Source organism: Triturus cristatus, chromosome 4_1, assembly GCF_964204655.1.
Source record: "Triturus cristatus chromosome 4_1, aTriCri1.1, whole genome shotgun sequence".
Classification (NCBI taxonomy): domain Eukaryota; kingdom Metazoa; phylum Chordata; class Amphibia; order Caudata; family Salamandridae; genus Triturus; species Triturus cristatus.
Window position 1 is genome coordinate 483,926,875 of NC_140585.1, and position 22,728 is coordinate 483,949,602.

Below are 22,728 nucleotides of genomic sequence, written 5' to 3' on the forward strand. Positions count from 1 at the left end.
GCTTCTAGATGACAATTTTATGCAAATCAGTTAGTAAGGAGTACATAGAACTATATGGTGTCGCGGAAATCAGTTATATACATACTGAGGTAAATAATTTACACTGCTAAGTGTTATTCAAAGCACGTTCTTTCCCTCGCGCGCGCACACACAAAAGACAATTGCGGTATCAAATAGAAATGATAAACGCAAACGTACCCATCTAAAACACGCATCACACATGGAAGGAAGACTGCAGGAGAAAAGTTTTTTTTTTTTTAAATTGTAAGGGTGGCATGCACTAAATTAAAATCTTCCTCCTTTTAACTCCCACCAACTCCTCAAATACTGCATATATGAAGAAACGATGGTAGAATATGTCAAAAATACAGAAAAAGAACACAAGCCAACCTGCAAAAATGCTCCGTAAGAGCATAAGAATTTGCTATATTTATTAATAGTTTTGTATACAAAAAAAACTGGACAGTGGACCAATTTGTAGATAGAGGCACCAAAATCCGAAGTATTACCAATGTATTCACATGGACAACGCAATTTCGTGTGCAAACCTTAACAGCACTCACTGTCCAAGAGCACCACCCTTTCCTCAGGGTCAAACGTATATGTAACCTATATTAAAGTTGCACCACTTTCAAATCTATATGTTTGTCAAATGAGTTCATATCGAGTCCATTTGATAAATGAAATTCCTTCTTTTTATTCTTCTTTTTCCATTGAGCCACAGCCAACGCATTTTGTTCTGAAAACAGAACTTCAGGGCTGGAAAATTTAGAACATATATAAAACAACATATAGAACCATATATATAAATACAAACAACATATGTCACAATTAGACATCATCCATATGACAAATTTAAAATGTATACAAAATGCATACAAAAATCCTTGAAATATACATAGAACTACCTAAAGCAATACATAAAATGAAATAAACAAATATATATATATATATATATATATATATTGAAAAATTTGCGAGGATTCGTCAACCGGCACGAAAGTTATTCCAAATAGAAAGTTGCGGATTTCCTATGGAAACACGGTCCTAACTATAACTATCTACTGGCGACCGCCAGTAGATTATATATATATATATATATATATATATATATATATATATATATATATATATATATATATATATATATATATAATCTACTGGCGGTCGCCAGTAGATAGTTATAGTTAGGACCGTGTTTCCATAGGAAATCCGCAACATTCTATTTGGAATAACTTTGGCGCCGGTTGACGAATCCTCGCGAAATTTTCAAAATAGGTGGGGCGCTCCGCTCTGCTCCTACCCTGAAAGTCTCGGGGGGATTCGTCAAGCGGGGGCTGAGAAAAAAGGGGGGTCCCAAAACGCGTTTTCCCCATGCAATTTTCCATAGGGACCTTTAGTCCAAGGTACAGCCCGAACGGCTGAACAGAATTACTTGAAATTTGGCAGAGAGGTATTCCTCAGCTCAGGGAAGTGCCTTTTGCAGGTCTGGTGTCAATCTGTTCAGTAGTTCCTGAGAAAATCAAAAGTAAAATCATATATATATGTGGGCGGAGCCTAACCACACATCTCATCCTGAGATCTGATTGGCTGTCAGCACTTCATCCAAGAAGTGTTGGCAGCCATCTTGGGACCCATATACATGATAGCACCTCATTAAAAAGCATTGCAGTTAATAGAAGGTTTTAAGACTTTAGTTACATTATTAATCATTTGTTGATGGTACCATACTCATTTTAGGAATTGTGGTATGTTCTAAGGTGATTTCACCATGTGAAAAAGCCTTCTGCTGGGATATCATGATTGAGAGAAAAATATTCTCTCATGCTTTTCCCACAGAGGTTTGGAAGGTGATCTATAAGCTAAACTGAGAGTTTATTTTCTGTAAATTCACATTATCTTTCTCAGTCATGTGAGAATGAAGTCTGACATTCTCAGTAAAACATGTACATCCAACAAGGGCAGAGACTGTCAGTTGATTCCTTTGTGTTCTACTGCAGCTTCCCAGAGTGCTCTAAAGAACAACTAGAGCGCTAACAGTCTTACTTATGACAAAAGTATGGCACACCTGAAGCCATCTTGATTGGAATAAAGTGATAACACTTAAAACATTTAATTTACAAAGGAACAAAATGAGGGGGTTCATTTTGCCATATAAATTATGATTAGTGCTGCAGAAAGAAAAACTAGGGCACATTTCGACTTCTGAAATCCTCTTTTATTTCATTAAAAAATTCTGACATGCAGACTGAAACATGCACTTTCAATACCAGCAGCAGTTTTCCCTGGTGAGCAGTAGCTTTACTACAGTGATCTAATGAGTAAAAAGAGTGTTAACATTCTGAATTTATGGCAAATGTGTGACACGTCTGAATGCCTTCTTGATGGAATCAAAGTAAAAAACTGAAAGTATTTCCTACTGAGGAGACTGCAGTAAATGAGGAAATTAGGAAACTTCATAACAAATAAGTCTCCCAAGATGGCCACCAGAGACAAAAGAGCCCAAATGTAGCCCAAATATCACCCAGATGTAGCCCAAGTATAGCCCAATGACAGAATGTCCCAGAGTGTTCTTAAAAACAACTAGAGCGCTTACTGTCTTCATTATGACAAAAGTATGGCACACCTGAAGCCATCTTGATTGGAATAAACTGGTAACACTTAAAAAATTTAAATTAAAAAGGAACACAATGAGGGGGTTCATTTTGCCATAGAAATTATGATTAATGCTGAAGAAAGAAAATGAGGGCACATTTTGAGTGACTTCTCAGATCCTCTTCTATTTCATTAAAAAATTCTGACATGCAGACTGAAACATGCACTTTTAATACCAGGAGCAGACTTCCATGGTGAACAGTAGTTTTACTACAGTGATCTAATGAGCAACTAGAGTGCTAACTTTCAGAATTTATGGCAAATGTGTGACATATCTGAATACCTTCATGATGGAATCAAAGTAAAAAACTGAAAGCATTTCCTACTGTGGAGACTGCAGTACATGAGGAAATTAGGAAACTTCATAACAAATAAATCTCCCAAGATGGCCACCGGAGACAAAAGAGCCCAAATGTAGCCCAAAATCACCCAGATGTAGCCCAAATATAGCCCAATGACAGAAGTGTGCAAAACATTTATTATTTTGTGTTTTTGCAGTGTTATATAGTGCAGACTTGTCAGGTATTGGAGTGCTTTACATGAGCATTGGTTACATCACACAAGAATAAATTCATTTTGGTTGTAGACATGGGGAGACTAAGTGATTTGACCAGAATCACAGAATGTCGAGCTGAAGCAGAAACTCCAACCTGGTTCCCCAGTTCCAAAGTGTGCAGTTCTGGAAGTAACACCACATCCTCTCCCCTAAGTGCAACATTTAATCAAGTGGTCAACTGGATAAAAAAACATAAAGATAACAAATAATTTAAAAGTGCTTTGTCGCTATATGAAATCTCAGAAAATATGTCCTTATTTTAGTCTTTTAGAGCACTAACCTTAATTTTGATGCCAATAAGACCCTCTCATATATATAATTTCTAAAGGAAATGCTCTAGGTATTACAGTTTTGATTACATCAAGATGACGTCAGGCGTTCCACACTTTTGTAATAAATATAGAATGTTAGCAATCTAGTTGTTCATTAGGATACTGTTGAGAGGCAGAGGCCAGGGGCACGGACTCTGAAAATTGAAGGCAGGTAGGAGGGTGCAAAGGCAACAATTTAACCACACTGAGCAGGCAGGAAGGGCCGTGGCAGCACAACAGACTACGGAGGGCAGTGGAAAGGGGGGCAGGGGCGACAAACCAACAATACAGGACTTGCAAGAGAGGCTGTGGCAATGTAATAGACCATGTGGGCAGAAGGGGCAATGGTAGTACAACCATACATGCCAACAGACCCGATTCAGCCAGGAAACGTCCAATGTTTTTAAGCTCAAATGGGCTTTATTTGATCTGTCTCCTGTCTACAATCTCCTCTTTTTCAATGTAACTCAAAGGGGAAAATCAATACCCCAGTTTTTTTTTTTAATCTCCCTCTTACCAAGTTCAAAATGTTCGCAAGTATGGTACATTGGATCAGGGAAGGAAATGGGGTAGGGACATGGACTTGGATAACAGAGGACAGGAGGGACATGGAGAGGTGCACCAAACTGACCCTGTAGGGCAGGCATCAGGGTTTCCAGCAGCACAATACACCACACAGGGCATGCGGGACGGGAGTGCAGCACAACAATCCATAGAAAGCAAGAGGGAGGGGACAGGGCCATGCACATGGACATCAGAGAACAGAGGGGCAAGAGGCAATGGTAGCTAGCTGACCATAATGGACAGACAGGAGAGAAAGCTGCAGCATAACAGACCATAAAGGGCAGGAGGGACGGATCAGGGGCATTACAATGGAACAGACAAGCCAGGAGGGAGGGAGTAGGGGTCTGCACATGTAAACAGAGGGAAGGGGGCAGGGCAGGAGCAGCAAGATAGCCATGGAAGTCAGGCAGGATGGGCACTAGAAGCAAGACACACCATGAAGAGCAACAGTGAGACGGTGATCGCCAACACACAGACCATGGAGGGAAGGTGGGAGGGGGTCAGGGGCAGCTAACTGACCACACAGGGAAGGTGGGAGGGGCCATGGCAGCACAGAAGACCATGCATGGCAAGTGGGAGGGTTAGTGGCAGCACAATGGCTATGATGGGCAAGAAGGAGGGTGCAGGGGCATGCACAAAGGACGATGGAGGATAGAAGGGAGGGTCAGGACCTGTGCACAGACAAAGTTCAGGGGAAGGGGCCTCACAACAGACCGCACGGGGCAGGCAGGAGGTGCAGTTGCAGCACAACAGACCAGGGAGGGCAGAAGGGTGTGGCAGTACAATGGACCATGTAGGACAGGAGGAAGAGGATAGGGGCATGGCATGTGGACAGGCAGGGTGGAGGTGGCAGGGACAGGTTACAGTCATTTGACAATGCTAGGCAGGTGGGAGGGGAGTGGCAGCTCAACAGAACACTCAGAGTAGATAGGAGTGGCAGGTCCATGGAACATGGTGGGCAAAAAGGATGGAGCAGGGGCATGCACAAAGACATCGGAGGACAGGGGGAAGGAGAATAGGGGCAGCAAGCTAAGCACAGATTTTAAGCAGGAGGTCAATGATGGGGCATAGAATTGGGCAATGGAGGGCAGGAGGAGGGGACTGGTACATCATACTAAATTGAGGGCAGTGACAGCACATCAGACTATGCATGGCAGGAGGGAGGAGGCTAGTCCATGGATTCACACAACAGAGGATAGGGAGGAGGGGGATGGGGCAGCAAGCTAACTGTTCAGAGAAGGTGGGTATTAGGAACTTTATTGTTTTTAAAATGTGTGTCTGTGCGAACTACTTAAAATATGAACAAGTATGCAGCATAATCTCAGTCTTATTCAGGAAGAAGAGGACGTTTGTGACTGTGACTCCGGGCTCACTTGGCAGAAACACCCCCTGACCCTCCACCCCCTATCGCAAAATGTAATGCCCGTGAAAAGGGTAGGTGAACACAGTGTTATATAGAACATAGTCCTGAGAGCACGATTGAAAATGAAAACTAGATATAGTGTATGGTATAAACTATGCACCAAAAAGTGTGATATAAGATGAACCGGGCGTGAAATATAATATGCAATACATTGTGCGCAATGACAGATTCATTGGAGAGCGCGAAATAGCACAGGCACTAGCGCGTGCTATGCAATGTGCGCCTTGGAGTGTAATATGCACAGGGCAGTGTTGTGTAACCTAACTAGTCTCTAAAGTTGTAATATAAAATATGTGCTGGGGAGTGTAACGTTGCATATGCACTGTGACAAAGATATGGATCCCAGATTGTAATATGTATGGCATAGCACTGTGCGTTATAACATAGGCATCGAGGAAGGCACGTTAGATGGGGCAATATAACCCGTGCGAAGACAAGTGTGGCATGACATATTCACGGGGTGGTGTTACAGTACACATGGGCTAGAGAGTGTCATAGCATATGCACTAGCTGGTGGAATACAACACAGAGGTGTGTGGCACTCGGCAGGCAATGGTGGGTGTAACACAGCATTGGGTTCTGCCAGGAGCGCGCTGTGACTCTCAAGTGATGTTCGTCCCCTTTCCAGAGAGTAAAATAAAAAGTATTACACATCCGGCAGTGGATGTGTGTTTTATTAACCGTGAGGTGGGTTTCTTACATAGTTTTGGTCGAATTTTTGTCGAATCCCCTTTGAATGGCTTGGTGTGCATGTGTATTAAATGTGCCCGTCAATAGCTACCCATGTTTGTATAAATAAACGACAAGGATGTCTACCGGGATTAGGCACGGTAGGGCATCAGACATGTCAGAGCTTCACTAGTGGTGTAAATACATTCCACGTGGATTCATCGTATGCATAGTCGCCTTTTAATGAATATCACTCAAATCGTCATGGTGATAGGTACATACGGTTTGTCCAGCATGTCCTAGGTGTGTCTATAAATATATATTTTTTAAAAATAATAAAAAACAGTGGCCGGCCCTGGGGATTGGGGTCAAAAAAATATAATTAGGAGAAAGGCCCTGGGGGATGGGGTCATCAGGGCCAATAAATTAGAATAAGAAGGGGAACCACACAGCCCCCCTTCTTAAAAAATTAAAATAAATAAAAGACTGGCATCGTGCCGGAGGCCAAGCCCCCTCCTTGCAGCACTCTGCAAACGCGCCCCCTGGCGAGTTGTAAGTTGGGGAATTAATTCCTCTTCAAAACTGAGGGTCCCTGAGGGCCAACTAGCCCAACAGGCATCTCCAGTATGCGCCAGGGAGCTGCACTGCAGACAGGTGTTCTGAGGCCAAGCCCCTTTTTACACCTCTCTGCAACGCAGCTCTGTGGCGCTTACTGGAGGTACCTAGTGGTCTAGTTTGACCCTAGGGACCCTTAGGATTCAAGGGGACTTAATCTCTCAACTTAGAACAGCCACAGGGCGCGTTTACACAGTGGTGAAGGGAGGGGACGGGGCCTGAGGTGACGAGTGCAAACACGCACTATGGCACGTTTTAAATTGGGGATATATTTTCCCTTCAATACTGAGGGCCCCTGGGGGCTAACTAGCCCACCAAGTGCTTCCAGTAAGCGCCACTGAGCTGCATTGCAGAGAGGTGGTCCAGGCTGTGCCACTTTTTACACCTCTCTGCAACGCAGCTCTGTGGCACTTACTGGAGGTACCTAGTGGGCTAGTTGGACCCTAGGGACCCTCAGGATTCAAATGAACTTAATCTCCCAACTAAAAACGGACACAGGGCGTGTTTACACAGTGGTGAAGGGAGGGGACGGGGCCTGAGTTAACGTGTGCAAAAACGCCCTGTGGCCTGTTCTAAGAGGTAGTTTTAATCCCCCTGCCCTATTATATACTAGGGGCTTACAGAGGAGGTCATGCTAATCACAGGGGGACCCCAACGCATAATGTTCCCTAGTGTATGTAGGTGTTTTCACTGTATTCTAAGTGTCTTTTAACATAGCACTGGCTCTAGGACTGGTTAGTCAGACTCAGTTACCACCAGTATCCGTCTGAAAAAGTTGAGGGTACAGGATGATTTTGCAACAAGGATTCTTTCTGCTCTTCTTTTTGTTCCTTCTGCACGTTATCCTTCTTCCTGCACTTTTCTTCGTCTTTGAGGACTTCTGTTGCTTCTTTCTGCACTTCTTTTTTTTCTTTCTGTGCATTTTTTCTTCTTTCTTCACATGTCCTATCTCTGTAGGCATAGTTAGAAATTAGCATTTAAAAAACCTTTGAAATTCACAGAAAAAACCATAGGTTTCAGGCACGTTATAGTTAGGAATTAGCATTTAAAAAACCTCAGAAATTCACTGAAAAAACCATAGGTTTCAGGGGTGTTATAGTTAGCTGGACTTTTCACTTGTACAAAACCATTGAAATTCCCCCGTTATAGTTAGTTCAGCTAACTATAACTCGCGCGCCCGCAATGCACTGCTGATGACGTCACATATTACATCACTCATGACATGGTCCGTGACATCACTCATGACATCACTGATGACATCATCCTTGTGATAGTGTGGCAGACCTTCTCTCACCCTAATATAACCTTTGATACACACATTCAAAAATAGAGACTAAAATTTTCAAAACAATGGACATACCAATACCAGTTACAACAACCTCTTCAGTAATTCTAAGATCCACATACACATCCACTCATTCACCAACAGTCCTATACAGTCACTCATACATGTACTCACTCATCATATGTACTCATACACCTATACATCCTGTTACACAATGCCACTCATCCATAGAGTTACTCACACACATAGTCACTCATGCTAATAAAGAATCAAACATACATTTACTTGCATATACAGTTATACACACACCACCACATTTACTTCTACGGAAACTTACACATACTTAGTCTTTTAAACAATCACTTATAGAAACACATACTTATTCATACAGGAACTCTTTCAAACTCTCACATATACTCACTTATATACACCAATAGTCACATATACTAGTTTAAAACATATGTAGTTACTCATAAAGACACTATTGAGACAGTCATTCACTCACTAACACACCCATACACACACTCATCCACCCATTCATAAAGACACTATTGAGACAGTCATTCACTCACTAACACACCCATACACACACTCATCCACCCATACAGTCCTGCACACATGCTGTCTTCAACACATACAAAGAGTGAGTCACTCATTCATGCACCTATGCACTACGTAATACCCCCCACCGAACCATACAGACACTCAGACACTCATACTGATACTCAAAAAACCAACTAATAACCTATATAGACACCCATGTAGCTACTCACCAACCCATGCAGCCACTTATACACAAAGTGAGAGACTGATACAGATATTTACATATTTAAACATTACTCACTAAGCCAAGTATTCACTATGATACACTTAATCAGTCAGTTACACAATCAATTTTTCAAAAACAAATCATCCATTTAGACACTTATATACCCATTTGTTCTTCCATCGACCTTGAGATATACATGTATAAAACATGTTTAATTTTCAGAAAAACAGACATTCACTGGATGATGTCATCAGTGATGTCATATGAGATGTCATCAGTGATGTCATGAGTGATGTCACTGACCATGTCATGAGTGATGTAATATGTGACGTCATCAGCAGTGCATTGCGGGCGCGCGAGTTATAGTTAGCTGAACCAACTATAACGGGGGAATTTCAATGGTTTTGTACAAGTGAAAAGTCCAGCTAACTATAACACCCCTGAAACCTATGGTTTTTTCAGTGAATTTCTGAGGTTTTTTAAATGCTAATTCCTAACTATAACGTGCCTGAAACCTATGGTTTTTTCTGTGAATATATATATACATACATACACAAGACCAACAACAACCATATATAATATGACATATTGAGCATGTATGAATACATAAAAACAAATATATATATTTAGTATTAACCATCCTCACTGTCCTTTTAGTATTTTTCAATTGTAAAAATCATGCTTGATAACTGTACATCAAGTTTGGCGCAAGAACAGATATTCGTACAAAACAGATCTCGCATAATTTATTCAAACCAAAAAGCATCAATCCTCCTATAGGCACAAAAGACCAAGATAAGGACAAATATCAAGATAAAACCTGTACTGAATCCTATCTAAAAATCCTACGAAAAAGGGAGGCCATGTGGATATGTCGTCTTAGATGTATAGAGAAGGGTCACAATACTGATGATGAGATGCACTATCATCTGTGATGATGATTGTAGCATTACGAATGTTCTGGTTGGTTATTCTTTCTGGTTAAGTGTACTTCTCCCAGTCTCTATAATAAATTCACCTATGATCATACATGTCTTCATATTAAGAGATAATTGTGTGGGTTATTTTTCTGGACACATAAGGCCCCCTCAGTCTTTGAATTATGTTTATTTACCTATGGGTGCATATGCCATTGTATCCTGGTTAAGCATTGCAGGATATGCTAACATATATACTTTTTCTTCCCTTTTTTCTTTTTAAATTTTCTGCTTCATTAACAACCCTATGGATTCGTGATAATATATAGATTTGAAAGTGGTGCAACTTTAATATAGGTTACATTTATTAATAGTTATATAGGAATCACCAGACAGTAAATATTTCGGTGCACGGAGCTATCTGGTGCACCAACTCTTTCCTAGAAGGTTGACCGCAGTAACACACAAACACTCTTTCAGTAAAGAAGCATAAGGTGGTGCTTATGTTTTTAATTTCAGACAAGCCACCTTGCATGCAGATGATATCTTGGACCAGGAGGGGCAATAAAACGTCCAACTGCCCCTCGCCCTGCAGCTAGCATCAAAGCCAGGCACTGGAGAGGAGTGTACAGCGCAGCGTGTTTGGCGTTTGATGCCGTAATCCTTAGATCCCATTTACCTAGAAGGGATCTAGTACAGTAATGCCCTGTAGTCAAGCCTCCACTCTGTGTTTGTTGTGATACCAAGGGCTCAGGGCTGTCAACTAAGAATGCCAGCGCACAGTCTATTCGCTCGGATCAATATTCTCCTTTAAAAAAAAACGCATAGACATCATGGAGCAGTTGATCGATATCTGCCATACGTAAACACCAATGCGAGACCATGTTGTTTCTGTTCCTCATATGTAAAACAACCCGTCCAACCATGCTGTTACCTCAAAAGGAGCTTTAACCGCACATTTAAAAGACCGATATATACATTCCCTATTCAAATTTATTCTCCAGCTTTTGCAGTCAAGGAGACCAGCTTGGTTGCCTGTCTTGTGCAAGCTTCAGAAGCAGTGCCTAAACACAGGCTGTTGTGGATGCAAAATGCAAATCATATGTTGCTGCCTTCTGATTCTACATAAGCTTCCTGTTTCTCATTTCTTCAATTTTTTTGTTGGACGTCCGCACTAGGGATGTCATTTCAACATATTATTCTCGCACAAAGTAAACAAACAGAGGGGAAACCACAGTCCCCCTTCAGCTTACCTTAAAAATATCAGCCACGTCCTTCCCTGCCAGTTAAGAGCTCAACAGCAGCCCCCCTGGTGGACTCAGAATTTCACCAACCCACGACGGGGATCCCAGACAGGGTGGGGCACAGGCATGGTGTGTTTTTCGCTTTTCTACTCCTTCTCGTCGGCTCCCGGGCTTCTGCGGAAGACTCCGCTCTGTCACCCAGGCACTAGCAGGCAGAACATCTCCCGCCTCTGCAGCTGCTGCCTGAGCATGTTGCCGGTCCCTCCCCGGGAGCACGTCGCAGCTTGCGTGCGGTAGCAAGAAAGATCAGCTCGAAGTCCGTACAGGAAGCTTGCGCAGAGCACTTCCTACTTCCCATATGGGGCTTGCTTTCAGCTACAGGTGATTAATTTAGGCTGGCGAAGGCAACCGGAGCCGTTTTTAAGAAATAGATGATTTACACAGAGACTAGCTGCTGTTTCTGCGTGTAGCCGTGTAAATCTTCTTTTTATTAATACGGTTCTTTGTGAGTCATTAAGTTATTAATGTTACCCACTGACAGCAGACAATCTGCATCAATTCAATTTGTCAAGTCAGCCCAGGAAGGTGAAAAAAGAAAAAAACAGAGAAAGCCGTGAGTGGTGCGCGCGCGCTACAGCCAGCCATATGGTTTAAATTATCGCGCCCGTGTCTGGGCACGATAATTGAAACCATATGGCAGCATTGCACGTAATAGACACCAATAGGCCATTGGCGGAGCAATGCGCCCACCTTTGGCCTCTTGCATGCTATCTTGAAAACAAACACGCAAGCAAAAGCCAATAGCACGGCACGTAACTAAAAAACACGCACGTGCATGTACAATTCCAGGGTCCGTTTAGGAACCCCAGACAAAAGGACTCTCGCTGCGCGAGCAGTGCTACTTACTGCATCGCTAGGCGCAAGACCTAAAAATGGATTCTCACCCTGCTTAAGATGGATTTGGGCCATATTGTCTTTGCGTCCAACTCAACAGGATAATTCATACATGTAGTGTAAATGGAGGTTTAAAAGCTATGAACATAAGAAAATTAATCCAGGTAGTTCATGCACTATAAATGTCATTGATGCTCACTCATCTTTTAGGGAGGAAAGACGAAGTCCGGCGAAATGGTCTTCATTCTACAAAGCATTTTGGAAGCATCTACCGAAGGGCCTCCCAGCGTTTCTTGTTGCAGTCTTCAGTACCAAATAGCTCATGTTTATAACTGGTCAGAGCTGACTCAAATCATAAAGATGGCATAGGGTGTCTAGATGCATACCTAGTTTTTAGAGAATGCATTCATGCCTGCGGAGTCTAATACTCTCCTTTGTTTAATACAACTTTGTCACCGCTCAGTTAAACCCTTCTGCAGTATTTGCATCATCAATTGCTGTGTGTCTGTGCACCAAAGCATTAACAAAAATGCCTTCATGAAGTATGATTGGAAGTATGAGCAACTTGTATGTTGCAAACAAAGGCATGCTAAATTCCTTCCATGGTCATAAATCTTTGCCCTCACCTTAACCTCTTGAGGACTTTCTAGGTCGAGCCTGGGCAGGGCATGCGCTGCTGCGTGACATGCAGTATTAGTGTATGGCTTTGAAGCCCCGCCCACTCGCCGCACATATTTTTACTTGGCGTGTGTCATTGTCCTTCGTAAAAGCTGGCTTCCGAGTCGTAATTAGGCTAATTAGTACCTCCTCGGTACCGCCTTGTCTGCATTTGTTACCTCCCATAGCAACTTGACCTTTTACTTGTCTTGTTCCATGGTCTGCTTTATCTTGACTGTAAGCACTATTTTGTTTAATGATTTGCCCCTATACCACCCACTACGTCGCAGCACGCTGCCCACTTTTATTTTATGTACTAATGGCAGTCTGCTTTAACGATAGTGGACGTGTTCCTTTATTTATTTTAGCAGCGCAGTCCGCTTTAAGTATAGCTTGACAAACATATGCTTTTTTTGTCAAAGCGCCCCATTCCACACTTTCACTTTAATGTCGTCCAGGCCCCTTTCTTTAGACACGGCTTGTAAGAATGGGATGCGGCCTCCATGAATGTGAAAGCGCCACATGGGCTCTAATAATTTGCAATGCAATAGGTCTCGCATTTACGAGAGTGTAAGCTATTGCATTGCTAATAGCTCAAACTCTCGCAAATGCGAGACCTATTGCATTTCAAATGCTTGTTAAATGAGTACTTACAGTACTTTCTTTGACAGCCTTGCCATTGATATATTCATTAATTTGACGTGTATTATAGTAAAAATCAGTTGTGTATTACAAGACTTTGTTCTTGCATAAAAAAAAGGCACAAGTTCTTAATGTTTTAGTTTAGGCACGAGGTTATCCAGTCTTCTTGCTAGTAACGGTTTGCTTCCTCTATCTCAAACAGACACTGTCAACACTTTCTCATCACTAGTGGATACTAGTTCCTTCTACTTTTCCATCCAGCATCAGTTTGTTCACATGGGTTTCCTGGGCCCCAAAAGATCCCTGTCACCTGTGGAGTCTTTCAGGTTGCCAAACTGTCTTTTGCCTTCTTTAACCTTAACATGGTGCCCTGTGGGGACCTACTCGAAAATAACAGCATAAAAATGCACCAATATCATGATGATGCACAACTTTACTTTAAAGTTTCCTCCACTCCAGATATTCAATGTCTCAAGCACTACCTGCACCTCATCCAGATCTGAAGCACAGCCCTATCGAACCAGAATTCATTCTCTTTTCCAAGAACAAGAATTAGTACAAACATAGCTCAGTGGCATGAACCTGGACAGCTTCAAGCCTCTACTTTAACCCAATGCCGATGCATTTGAATTCACCCTGGACACCAGTCTTGCCATTATTGAACATTGTTGGTTCAGGAATGGCCCCTGCACGGTGTACAGCCATGTTTTCGGTCTTGTTTGCCCAACTGTAAGTATCTATTATCCTGTTTTTTAGGTCTCATCTGAGACCGAGACATTTAGTAAGTGGCTTTTAAAAGTGCCACCAGAGGCTTTTGCTGGCCTCAAGCTTGCGTGCGCGCAGCAGCCTCCATGTGGGTTTCTGTCAAGGCTCATTAAGCCTTGCGTGCCTCTCTCCGCGCTTCAATTCCCTCCCCCGTCACAGATCGCGTCACTCTGCTGCTTCCCCCTCTCCCCTTGATTACCTGAGTGTCGTAAGATTCTGATGTTTAGTTACTATATCCTCGGTCCGCTATGTCCTTTATTTAATGCATAAATTCCACAATGGCTACCGCCCAGATACTTTCTTAGAGATGTAAAGGTATGTCCTTCACAAGGCATTTTATGTATTGTATCGATCTATATATTTTCTAAGCACTTCCTTTTAGGTGCAGTTTTAGCTGAGGCACAGAAAGGTAAAGCGACTTGCCACGATTAAAAATACACGGCCAAGAGCATGTTTTCCTTAGCCAAAACGTTTGGTTGCAACTTTATCAATGTGAACGCTATCTGTGCTCTCACAGGCAATCTCTTCATTGGGGGTGGGCCAATTGAGGAAATACGAAAGGCAGCCGTTGAAACATTGGCTATCATTTCTTGAATCGCCCTTGTTGCAAAATGGTTTCGGCCATGACATCATTAAAAGGAATGCACCGATTGCTCCAAATAAAAGTAAATCATCAACAGAATTAATCAATTCACTAGTTATTGTCAAACTGAAAAACAGCAAGGCAACTAAATCCCATCCAGAGTCTGACAAAGCAGTCGTTCTGCAGTGTTTGGGGCGCATTGTTTTGCTAATGTTAACCATCGCTCAACCGACACCTACAAAAGGTGCAAAAGGCTGTCAAGTCATTTAGCACGAGGCGGATAAGCACATACAGTGCTGCGTGCAAATATATCTCCCTGTGCTTCCGGTGATGGTCATAATGTACCGCATGCTCTGCCGCTCAACTACCAATGTGACCGCCCCTTTAATGGAGGAAATTGGAGAAAGTTCCCGCGTACTGGAGGCCAGGGAGACTACCTTCATGGTTTGAGCCGGCGGTGTAGCAAAGGCGCAGTTTGCCTTGGTGCAAGCAAGGAAAACTGCCCCCGCTCCATAATCTCAGAGCATTGGGTCCCTAATGCCCTTGGGCACTGGTACCACTGCACCTGCTACAGTAATGATAAGTTAGACGAGGTGCCTGTCAAGCTCCGAAAGAAACCACAAAGGAGCAGGTGTTCTCTGCCAGCGCACCTGCAGCCTTCACTGTCCCAGGCACGGGAGCTCCAGCCAGGGAAAAGGGGCATCGCTGGAGCTCCAGTTCTGTGGGAGAAACAGGAAAAGAGACAGGGACTGATGCCTGCCCAGGGCTTTAAGTGAGCAGGGTCCTGCAGGCACTCATTGTCAGCAGTTATAAACAAGCATTGGCATAGCCAGTAGGTCTCGCTTTTGGGACCTTTATAAGCGTTTAGCCATGCAACAGTTGATGTTGTTGCACCAAGGATATTGTGCTGCATAACTAAATACTTATAAGGTCCCAAAAGCGAGACCTATTGGCTATGCCAATGCTGGTTTTATTTTTGGTCCCATTCCCTGCAAATCTACTATGTGCTTGAAGGCCTGTCCCTTTGACATGAGAATGGTCTTGGACCTGGATTTGGAGAAACACACCAAGCGCACACTGTAGTGACAGAGACTACTATCCCTGTCACAGGTTCAAATATGTAGCACAGTTGCGACAGCATACTTAAAAAAAATAATCTTAGTGTGGCCAGACCGTTTAGTCTCTGTCACAAGAGTGGTGGCCAAACAGCCCACTAGTATAAAGTTCCATGGCTACAGGTGAGTCTGGACGCTTGTGCCAATATTTCAAGTGCATGTGTGTGTGTGTGTACGTATGTATGTTTGTGGTATGACTGTTACACACCTCGTTTGTGCGTGAGTGAACCAGAGGGAGCCGGTCAGTTTAATTTTGGAAGCCTCATGGCCACTTTATGTGCACAAGGTCCAAGCTGTCTTGGTGATCTATGTAACTTTTTATCTTAGCACTATTTTAATAAGGTTGGTTTTGTTGCACTGTTGGTATATAAACCCCAAGATAGGCTGTGCATTCAGATTTTGATATTCAATAATCGGGGCAATTCCTGCTACCATTCAGCCTATAGTTGAAAGGTTTTCACTTCCTTAACACCACTGTAGGCGTCAGTGGCTCAGTTGGGCAGCCTCTTGAAACAGTTGTAACCATGTGTCATCACCTAACACAGTGTGGACCCTTTAATCCCATCGGTACCATTGTTGTCTTTTTTTTCTTTGATTCTGTTAGCTTTCTTTTTCTCCCATTCCTTGTGATGGCTCATATTCACTATGTAAAGTAAGGCTACATTATCAGTAGAGCTACCTTTTCCTTCTTGATATACGATAGTATGCCTTGTGGTGAAATCACATGACTGGGATTCACATATAACTGAGATTCCCACCCAGATCTTGATCCCTTACTGTTACCCTGCTCAGTTCAGTATTTTTGTTTAGGTATTGATTACATTTATTGTAAATGACTCTATCGTGAAACTAATTGGAATAATAATTTTTGAAATATTTGTTACTATTGTTCGCCTATTAAATGGACCTATTCCAACAAAGTGTGTGTGTCACAGATCAGGGAAAAGAAACCCATGGCACTCAGCACTTGAGTGGCAATGACAACTTTTTTAAACGGAAATAACGTTGTTGTGTTTTTTAACTTTAATTGTATACATATTTCCATATTGTACCTAAATGATTTTTGAGAATCTTGTTTGTGAAATATGAAATTAGGATATTCCACCATACAGTGATGAAGTTCCTTACAGGGTCAGAGCTGCAGCATGTATGTAGTTTTTTTTTTTAATTATTGGACATTTCTCTTGAAATGTTTGGAAAAGATAGGGCAATCTAGCATAGGTAATCTAAGAGATTATCTGCCAAAGCTTGCAATTAGGTTATGCTTTTGCACTTCCTTTTATAGTCGCACACAAATTATATTTTGATTATTTTAGTTGAAATAAATGGACCCCACTGCTGTGATTAATTCTGATTTTAGCTTTTTTTTCTGGTGAGCATACTACTGTGAAGTTAGGGTGTGATGATGCATACTTAAATATACAATAAGATTTGTATTGAATGGTATTTTTATAGGTGAGGTTTATTATTTGTATGTTTTTTAGTAACCATGATAAAAACCTTAATTCAGAATCTTTTTCAGTTTACTTTAGTCTGTAGAAAAAAAAAACATTTGCTTCATTGCATTTCAGAAGGTCATTTACTGGCTATTTAAGCAGCATGCAGATGATAGGTACAAAGTGATTTTGTTTTCGTGCCTATTGCCTTTGGACCAAAACATGAATTTATAGACTCACATTTTTGTGGAAATGCCGTGAGAACATTCCAACCCCTCAATATTTAGTGGAAAATGTATTTTCTGTTCTTGGAAAGGATGCCTTTTTTGTATATCGAAATGGAAGTCCAGAAAATATGCGAACAGTGGGAAAAGGATCCATTTAATTTATCAATAAAAATGAGGCTGTGTTTCCTTTTGTACTTGGACTTATTGTGGGACTAACTATCTTAATTGTATATGTTTTAGATGAAAAAGAAGAGGGGATATTGGGCAGCATCCTACTGCCTAGTTTTAAAATATCTTTACTGTCCACTGAGGACCATATTAACAGAAAGTATGCCTTTAAGGTAAGGTTCATCTCATCTTAAAATGTTGATGGTGTTTAAATGCATTTGAACAGGGTAGAATTGTTTGCACCTTAGTAAAACCTTCAGACTAAAATGTGTGTTGTAATTATATTCTTGATGTGCTGCAAGTTTTCTGATTGAATATTACCAGTCTGTTGAGTGATTATAATCATTGTGGCCCTTAAATATTGTTGCCCTGGTCTAGCTGATTACTCCCACCCACCGATGTTGTCAGTGTTACTTATACCTTCCCACCCACCCCTGTTGTCGGTGTTGCTTCTGCCCTCCCACCCACCCTTGTTGTCAGTGTTGCTTCTTCCCTCCCACCCGCCCCTGTTGTCGGTGTTGCTTCTTCCCTCCCACCCGCCCCTGTTGTCGGTGTTGCTTCTTCCCTCCCACCCGCCCCTGTTGTCGGTGTTGCTTCTTCCCTCCCACCCGCCCCTGTTGTCGGTGTTGCTTCTTCCCTCCCACCCACCCCTGTTGTCGGTGTTGCTTCTTCCCTCCCACCCGCCCCTTTAGACCCTCCCACATGCCCCTGTTGAAATGTTGACCCTTCCACCCACCCCTGTTGTCGATGTTCCTTTTTCCCCAGCCACCCACCCCTGTTGCAGGTGTTGCTTTTTCCCAGCCACCCACCCCTGTTGCAGGTGTTGCATTTTCCCTCCCACCCGCCCCTGTTGCAGGTGTTGCATTTTCCCTCCCACCCGCCCCTGTTGCAGGTGTTGCTTCTTCCCTCCCACCCGCCCCTGTTGCAGGTGTTGCTTCTTCCCTCCCACCCGCCCCTGTTGCAGGTGTTGCTGCTTCCCTCCCACCTTCCCCTGTTGCAGGTGTTGCTTCTTCCCTCCCACCCGCCCCTGTTGCAGGTGTTGCTTCTTCCCTCCCACCCGCCACGGTTGCAGGTGTTGCTTCTTCCCTCCCACCCGCCACGGTTGTCGGTGCTGCTTCTGACCTCCCACCCGCCGCTGTTGTCGGTATTGCTTTTTCCGTCCCCCCCACCCCCCCCCGTTGTCTGTATTGCTTCTTCCCTCCCAACCGCCCCAGTTGTCCGTGTTACTTCTTCCCTCCACCCGCCCCAGTTGTCCGTGTTGCTTCTTTCCTCCCATCCGCCCCAGTTGTCCGTGTTGCTTCCTTCCTCCCACACGCCCGAGTTGTCGGTGTTGCGTCTTTAATTGTCGTTGCTGCATCTTACCTCCCACCCGCCCCCGTTATCGGTGTTGCTTCTCGCCTCCCAGCCCCTCGTCTGTGTTGCTGTTTCTCACTCAACCGCCCCCTCCAAGCTGCTGGTGTGGCTTCGTCTATCCCACACACGTTAACTCCCTATGCTTCTTCTCCTTGATCTTCTGCTCTAATTTCTCGTAATGCTGAGCCATGGTCAGCACCTCTTCCAAAGTATTGTCCCCATTTATGTATGGCCACTCCATATTGGTCCCTCAAGCCATTCAAACAGCTACTCAAGATGAACGGTTTACTTTTCATGTCGATCGGCATTCCGCTATGTCGTGAAAGCCTTTTGCATCCTAGAAAAATAGGCTGACACCTTGTGTTCAGGCTTTTGTTTGCATGCTATAAGGCTATGCCAATCCATCTTTTTGCTGGACACAATCATTTCTAGTCTCTTTACTAATCAACCAGCCACTTTCCGAATATCCTTATGGCATGCAGTCCCAGCCTTCCTGTCCTTTTCTTTCTGTACCAAGGAGTTCCACTCTGTCTAAAATTCTGCACTATCTTCCTTTCTCAATTTTGACCATAAATCAGCAGGTAAAATGATACTAAAAATGTATTTATTTTAAAGGTTTTATATAGCGCTAGCAAGACCCGGGGGTATCAGAGTGCTTTACATAATCGAGTAAGGGCAGTAATCAATTGGAATAATGGTTATATACTAGTAACAATAAGGGAAGGGAAAGTCTAATGGAATCAAGAGCAAGGCAATAATCATTGGACCAATGGTTACATACAGTTCAAATAAGGGAAGTGAAAGTCTAACAGAGGAACACACATTAATATATACAAAGAAACATTTGTAGGAACATGAAGGATGGAATTACTGAAATGAGGTCCAAACAATTTAGGAGCCATAAAGCTCTGGCTAGGCTAGAGTCAGTGGCAACGAAGCGCTGTACAGAAGCAGGCATGGTAGTAATCATAGGATATAGATAAATAAGACATAAGATAGGGGAAGTAAAAAATTGACAGAGACTCATATGTTGCTGTTTACGTAGTAACAATTTTAAGGTCATGTAGGGTGGAAAATTACAGAAATTTGGTCAAAACAAAAATAAATAAGGGACCATGGAGAGCAGGGCATCCGGAACCATAAGGTGTACATAAAGAAAAGAAAGGCCAGCAGATCAGCAGAGGAATGACCTGATCAAAGGAGCCAAATAAAAAATCAGATTCGGTTTAATTCATGGGTTCCAGTATTTATTGAGGAGATGGAGTTTCAGGTCTCTTTTGAAGCCTGGGTAGTAGGGGTTGCAGCGATGGTCCCTCGGGAGGGTGTTCTAGATGCTGGGAGCATTGCCTGAAACAGAGCAAGTCTGGGTCAATTTCTTTTTAGGAATGGTGTGGAAAACGTGTAATATTTTACTTGGCATAAGAGAGAGCCATTTTTGGCTGTGGTGTCCATTTAAGTTTCCTTTGTAATTGTTTTGTCTTTTCACTGTGCCTGTGCTATCTATTTTAGTTGACTTCCTTACTCAGCTAAAAGCAATGTACTCACTGAGAGTTTGTAGCTGCCAGAGCACTTGGTCTCAGATGTTAACTCAATCATTTACTGTTGCCATAAGCACTCCTGCTCCCCCTCCCACTGTGCCGACCACGTAGTTATTCATCTGCCCTTGTTTTCTGAAAACTGTTTCTAAAAATTGTTCTCCCTATTTCTGTTCACATGCTTACACTGCAGAAAAACTGTATAAAAGCCCTGTGTTCTGTGACTTCAGTGTACTACCTCAGGCAGCACTTGCGAGTGCTGTGTGGATTTGATCCCACACATGAGTGATTATTTCCTACTCCAGTGCTGATCTCTATTTTGTTGGTCTTTGAACTCGTGGACAAAAGGGTGACCCTACACCAGTGTACCCCTAAAAAGGTACATTTCCACAATAGGGGTTCAAGAAAAAGTGGTGGAACTTCTCATAGGTCTGGCACTTCCTTCTCTTGTGAGTTTGTTGTCTAAACAGTCAGGGGATTGAGAGTGAAGTGCTTTGTGGGTGATGCATGCAGTCTTGTAGATGCATCTTCCTTCGATGGGGAGCCAGTTAAGGGACTTGAGGGCAGGCGTGATGTGTTCATACCGTTTACAGTCTGTTATAAGCCGGGCTACCATGTTTAGTACTGATCTGAGGGGGGCAAGGTGAGTTTCTGGGGTCCCGGTGAGTATAGCGTTCCCTTAGTCATGTTTAGAGAGGGCTAGTGATTGAACGACCCATTTGAAGTTGTCAGAAGGAATGAAAGCTTTGATTTTGTTGAGGTGTTTAAGTGTGTAAAAAGCTCTTTTGGCTGAGTTGATATGGTCCTTCAGTGACAAATCTTTGTCCAGGGTGAAGCCTAGGGATTTAGCCGAGTTTAATAGAGTGAGCGGACAGTTTAGGGCTTTGAGGTCAGTGATCCAGCCTTGGATAGGGAGGTGGTTACTTTTGGGGGAGAATAGAATGATTTCCGTATTGTTGGGGTTCAACCCAGGATTGAATCTTAATCAATGTGGTGTTAAGATGAAGGATGTCGCTGTGTGATTTGATTTTGTAGTAGAGTTGCGTGTCATCAGCATAAAGGTGATAATTGATCCCAGCTTGTTTCAAGATGATATTAAGGGGTTCCATGAAGAGCCCTGTGGGACACCAAGAGAGAAAGGATTAGGAATCGAGAGGCAAGAGTTGATTTTGATTTGTTGTGCTCGTTGTTGGAGGTAAGAAGTAAACCAGTTTAGGACTGTGCCATTGAGATCAGAACGTGTCTTCAGAGATTCCAGTAAGGATGAGTGGTTGACTGTATCGAAAGCCACTGAGAGGTCCAGGAGGATGAGAAGGCCTGCATCTCCATTCTCTAAGAAACTATGTATGTCGTCAGCAATGTTCAGCATGGCGTTTTCTATGCTGCAGCCTTTCCTGAAACCAGATTGGAAGGAGTCAAGTAGGTGGCATTTGCCTATGTGTCTGTCGAGTTGTTGTAAGATGCATTTCTCCATGGTTTTAGCTAGGAACGGGAGGTTAGAGTAGGAGGGAGGTTGTTGGGATCATTAGAGTCTGCCCTGGAGTTTTTAAGTATGGGTGTGATTTGCCCTAGTTGAAGGGAATCTGGTAGGTACCCAGAGACAAGGGAGGTATTAATGATTTTTGTCCAACATGGGACGATGATGTGGTTGAGGTTATGCGCTAGTTTTGCCGGGACAGGATCTTTAGTGTGTGAGGTCGGCTTTAATTTCGCAATGATATTAAAGACTTCTAGATCAGTCATGGGTTTGAAATGTGTCCAATTAGCGTTTTCCAATTTGATGTTGAAAAGGTGGTCTTCTGTTCCAATTGGTGTTGATTGATTTTTGAAAGTCTCAGGTCGTCGGGTTGTCATGGAGAGAAGGGTGATGTTAAGAGAGATTGGCCGAAGAGCAAAGGCAGTGACTTGAGGGGAGGATTGATCAATTTTAGGGATTTTGTATGTGAAGAAGCTGGCAATTTCCTCACATCGTTCTTCGGAGGCAATTAATTCATGTGGGGCAGATGAGGTTTGTTTTCAAACAACGTTAAAGAGTTCTCTGGGCCTGTTCTTTGCACGGTCCAGTTGGGTACGGAAGAAAGAGGTTTTTTCTCTGAAAATGTGCTTCTTGACAGCTAACCTTGCAATTCTAAGGAGAGTTAGATGTAATGACGTTGGGTTTTGTCTCCAAGTCCTTTCAGCTAGTCTGAGTTGTCTTCTCTCGTTATTGAGATCAGAGTTAAACCAAGATTTAGATTGGATTGCTCTTTGTTGATTTAGTTTGAGCGGTGCAACTTGGTCGAGAACTTCAGTTATCACCTTATTGAAGTGGTCAGTGAGCTTGTTTGTGTTTTGAGAGTACGGGA

At 42.9% G+C, this 22,728-nt stretch overlaps 1 protein-coding gene across 16 annotated transcripts in view; it reads left to right on the forward strand.

Annotated features, from left to right (window-relative positions):
* PLEKHA5 (pleckstrin homology domain containing A5) overlaps positions 1–22,728 on the forward strand; it is a 1,155,627-nt gene that overhangs the window by 675,295 nt on the left and 457,604 nt on the right. For all 16 annotated transcript variants that reach the window (XM_085652691.1, XM_085652692.1, XM_085652698.1 and 13 more), the window contains one exon: positions 17,568–17,668. In XM_085652691.1, the coding sequence (XP_085508817.1) occupies positions 17,568–17,668 (101 nt within the window). The remainder of the gene's footprint in view (positions 1–17,567; positions 17,669–22,728) is intronic.